Here is a 4,773-nt window from a genome sequence, read left to right as displayed (position 1 = left end):
TTTTTGGTTTTTTTTAATTTGGATTTAAAATTTTAAATTAGGAAAATTTTTTTGGTTTGGGGCTTTATCAATCAGGAAAATTGTTCGGGAACTTCCCGGGACGGCGGTGTCGGTCTTAACGTGTTTTTAGAAATGTTTGTTTTAAAATTAAGGGGTTTTTTGATACACCACTCCAATATGACACCAGCCCAGCACATACTAACACGCGCGCGCACACACACACACACACACACACCAAAACCCACAAAACACCACACACACACAACCACACAACACACACAACACACACCCACCACAACACACAAAAACACACACACACCACAAACACCCACACACAGCACAACACCACACACACGACCAATACATACAGCACAAATAAATATCAACCCAAAAAATGCATATTAAAAAAAAAAGAAAAGAAAAAAAACAAAAAAGAAATAATAAAAAGAAATAAAAATAAAATAATAATAATAATGATAATGAAAATGGAAAAAAATAATAAAAATAATAATATAATAAAATAAAATAAAATAATAATAATAATAAAATAAAATAATAATAATAATAATAATGATGAAAATAAATGTAATATAATGAAAATGATAATGATGATGAAATGATTTTAAATATAATAAAATGTAATATAAAATGATAAAAAATAATAATAATAATAACGAAATATAAAAGCCCTGATCATTTCTTCTTTTCCCGGGTTCACCGCTCGCCGCGGGGGCCCCTTTGCCTCAGGTTTAGCTCCGGAGATGCACTACTCGTAGCGGTCCCCCCGAGGCCAGGGAAAACCACGCCCACTGCTGCGTCGAGATGGGGCTGGATATGATCGAGGCCATTGCGTGAGTGCCCGGGGGGGGGGGGGGGCTTCTGTGGGCTGGGTTAGGGATGGGGGGACGGACGTGTTTGTTTTGTTTGTGTTGTTGGTTTGTTTGGTTTTGTTTGTTTGTGTGTTTTTTGTTGGTTTTGTTTTTGTTTTTTGTTTGTTTGTTTGTGTTTGTTTGCCTGTGTGTGTGTTTGGTTGTTTGTGTTTATGTGGTTTGGGGGGTTTTTTGTATGGGTGTGGTGTGGTGTACATTGGTGTGGTGGTGCTGCGGTTTTGTATATGTTCTACTTTACGTATTAAAATGTATATGTATCCATAAACAAACGTTGAGAAAGGAGGAAAAGCGAAGAATAACATTAGGCAAAATGACTGTGGGAAAATTTGGAGTCCGAGCCAGCGAAGCAAAGGAACGTAAATTGGCGTCTGTCTGGGGCAATATAAAACAAGGGAGAGGGGGAGGGAGAGGGAGAGGGAGAGGGAGAGGAAGAGGAAGAGGAAAAGGGGAAAAGGGAAAAGGGAGAGGGGGAGGGGGAGGGAGAGGGAGAGGGGGGAGGAAGGAAGAGGGAGAGGAAAGGGGGAGGAAAAGGGAGAGGGAAAAAGGGGAGGGGGAGGGGGGGAGGGAGAGGGGGGGGAGAGGGGGGAAAAGAGAGAGAGAGAGAAAGAGAGAAAGAGAGAAAAAAAGAGAAGAGAGAGAAGAGGAGAAAGAGAGAGGAGGAGAAAGAGAGGAAAAGGGGAAGAGAGAAAAAGAGAGAGAGAGAGAGAGAGAGGGGAATGGACAAGCAGACAGAGACAGAAACAATGACAGAAAGAAACAGGAAAAAGACAAAGAGTATAAAAGAAAGAAAAGTAAAAGAAAGAGAGAAAGCAACAATAAAATCATAAATTATTTATTTGTCAGTATTATTATTATTATTTTTTTAGAGGAAGTTTACAAAACATTCAATCTGGTTCTATCTGCAGAATTTATTTTCAGCTCTATAGTATTGGTTATATAGATTGTGCCCCCCCCTGATAATAATGTGGGATAGGATAATGGGCGATGAAGATAATGTGGGTTCTAAAATGATGATGGGAGTGGTAGTAATGGTGATAATGATAATACAATAATGCTAATGGTAAGATACTGGAAAAAACAATGATAAGTAAAGGTAAGATAATGATAATAAAGATAATAAAATAAAAAAATAATGGGATGATAATAAAAAAAAAGCAATGATAATGTGATATAATAGTATTTTGACGAAATATATTTTTTAAATTTAAAAAGTAAAAGGTAAAAATAATGAGATAATAAAAAGATAGTGATTCTAATAAGTAAGATGGATGATGTGGATGATGAGTGAGATGATGATGATGATTGATGTGATGTGATGATGATGATGATGATGATGATGATGATGATAATTAAGTAATATAAAATAAAATAAATAATATAATGGAAAAATAATAATAATAATAATAAAAATAATAAAAAAAAATAAAAATAATAATAAAAAATATAATAAAAATTAAAAAATATAAATATTTAAAAATAATAAAATAACAATAAAAAATAAAAAAAATAATTAAAAAAATAATAAAATAATTAATGTTAAATAAATAAAGATAATAATAAAAATAATAAAAATAATAAAAAAGTAATAATAAAATAATAAAAAAAAATAATATAACAAAAATAATAATAATAATAGTAATAATGATAATGATAAAAATGATAAAGTCACTGTGCTGCTCGGACGCTTGTCATGGAAATGAACAGAATTTTAATAAATCACCATAATACTCTATGAAGAGCATTCCCTTTTTTTCTAAAAAAAAAAAGTGGTAATAAAAAAAAGGAAAGAAAGAAAGAAAGAAAGAAAGGAAGGAAGGGAGAGAAAAAAAAAAGCAGTCTGTTTTCTTTTTCTCAGCAAGACAAAAGATACGCGACTTTGGTCTTTATTTACGGATTACTGTAAGGCCAGAATGCCATTAGCTTTAATGACTTCATTAATATAATTCGTCGTTAGCTTCCATCTTATAAAGAATGGGTAAAAAAAAAAAAGAAAAAAAACAGAAAGAAAAATGATCCTAAACTAAAATAAACAAAGATCTCTTTATCTCTAAAAAGACGAGATAAAAGAGAGAGAGAGAGAAAAAAATAGAGGATGGAATAACTATGCATAAAATAAACAGTATCACTAATTTTCGGATATAATTACTCCCATATCGTTTACTATTTGCAAAATTCATGAAGAGTCATTAAGCTCATGTATAGAGTGAGGCACACGAAATAGTGAATAATGTATTCATGCATTTTTGAAACACAGTTTGCGGGTAATTTGGTTTAATGAGAAATTGAACGGGTGAGAGTGAGAGGGAGAGTGAGCGAGAGTGAGAGTGAGAGGGAGAGCGAGCGAGAGTGGGAGTGAGAGGGAGAGTGAGCGAGAGAGAGAGTGAGAGGGAGAGCGAGCGAGAGAGAGAGTGAGAGGGAGAGCGAGCGAGAGAGGGAGTGAGAGGGAGAGTGAGCGAGAGTGACAGTGAGAGGGAGAGTGAGCGAGAGTGGGAGTGAGAGTGAGAGGTAGAGTGAGCGAAAGTGGGAGTGAGAGTGAGAGTGAGAGTGAGAGGGAGAGCGAGCGAGAGAGAGAGTGAGAGGGAGAGCGAGCGAGAGATTTGAGAGTGAGAGTGAGAGGGGAGAGCGAGAGAGAGAGAGAGTGAGAGGGAGAGCGAGCGAGAGTAACAGTGAGAGGGAGAGCGAGCGAGAGTGGGAGTGAGAGGGAGAGTGAGCGAGAGTGACAGTGAGAGGGAGAGCCGTGAGCGAGAGTGGGGAGTGAGAGGGAGAAGTGAGCGAGAGTGAGAGGAGAGGGAGAGTGAGCGAGAGTGAGAGTGAGAGGGAGAGGGAGAGTGAGCGAGAGTGGGAGTGAGAGGGAGAGGGAGAGTGAGAGGGAGAGTGAGCGAGAGTGGGAGTGAGAGGGAGAGTGAGAGTGAGAGGGAGAGTGAGCGAGAGTGGAGTGAGAGGTTGAGAGTGAGCTGAGAATGAGAGGTGAGAGGGAGAGTGAGCCGATCGAGGGAGAGGGAGAGGGAGAGTGAGCGAGGACGTGGGAGTGGAGGGAGACGGTGAGCGAGAGTGAGATGAGAGGGAGAGTGAGCGAGAGTGGGAGTGAGAGAAGGAGAGGAAGAAGGAGAAGGAGAGGGATAGAGAGAGGGAGAAGGAGAAGGAGAGGGAAGGGGAAAGGGAGAAGGAAAAGGAAGGGGAGAGGGAGAACGAGAGGGAAAGGGAGAGGGAAAGGGAGTGGAAAAATCACACACACACACACACACACACACACACACACACACACACACACACACACACACACACACACAGATAAGCAGACATACAAATGAAGTGAGGATGCATTTTATATCAACCCTCAATGAATAGTTGCTGAATAATGCAGCCCGATTGCATTGCCGGGCAAGAGGACAGCAGGGCCATTTCCCGTCCAGTTAAAAAAAAAAAAAAAAAAATGTAGAGGTTAATGTTTGTTAATTCCAGTTATTTAATCAGTGACATACTCACGCTCACGCTCATGCTCAAACTAACACTTACACTCACTTTCACACTCGCTTAGGTTCATGCTTAGATTCACTCTCACACTAACGCTCACTTTCACACTCACACGCAAAGTCACATACACTTTCGTTCTCCCTCACACTCACTCTCATGCTCGCTTTCATACTCAAACTCACTCGTGGTTACGCTCACTCACTCACACTTACTCACTCATTCACATTCTCTGTCTCTGTCTCTTCTCTCTGTCTGTCTGGTCTCTCTTGTCTCATTTCTCCTCTCTCTCGCTCTTCTACCTCTCTCTTTTCTCTTCCTCTCTCTCGCTCTCTCTCTCTCTATTCTCTCTCTCTCTCTCTCTCTCTCTCTCTCTCTCTCTCTATCATCTCCCTCCTTCCTCCCTCCCCTC

At 39.2% G+C, this 4,773-nt stretch overlaps 1 protein-coding gene across 1 annotated transcript in view; it reads left to right on the top strand.

The window, feature by feature from the left end:
• The window catches only part of LOC119595500 (adenylate cyclase type 5-like), a 124,434-nt gene that overhangs the window by 39,061 nt on the left and 80,600 nt on the right, over positions 1-4,773 (top strand). Inside the window, exon 7 of the mRNA XM_037944629.1 lies at positions 762-851. Within this exon, the coding sequence (XP_037800557.1) occupies positions 762-851 (90 nt within the window). The remainder of the gene's footprint in view (positions 1-761; positions 852-4,773) is intronic.

Source organism: Penaeus monodon, chromosome 36 (assembly GCF_015228065.2).
Source record: "Penaeus monodon isolate SGIC_2016 chromosome 36, NSTDA_Pmon_1, whole genome shotgun sequence".
Lineage (NCBI taxonomy): Eukaryota > Metazoa > Arthropoda > Malacostraca > Decapoda > Penaeidae > Penaeus > Penaeus monodon.
The sequence above is the reverse complement of the archived record's forward strand: the minus strand, read 5'-3'. Positions and strand labels throughout refer to the sequence as shown.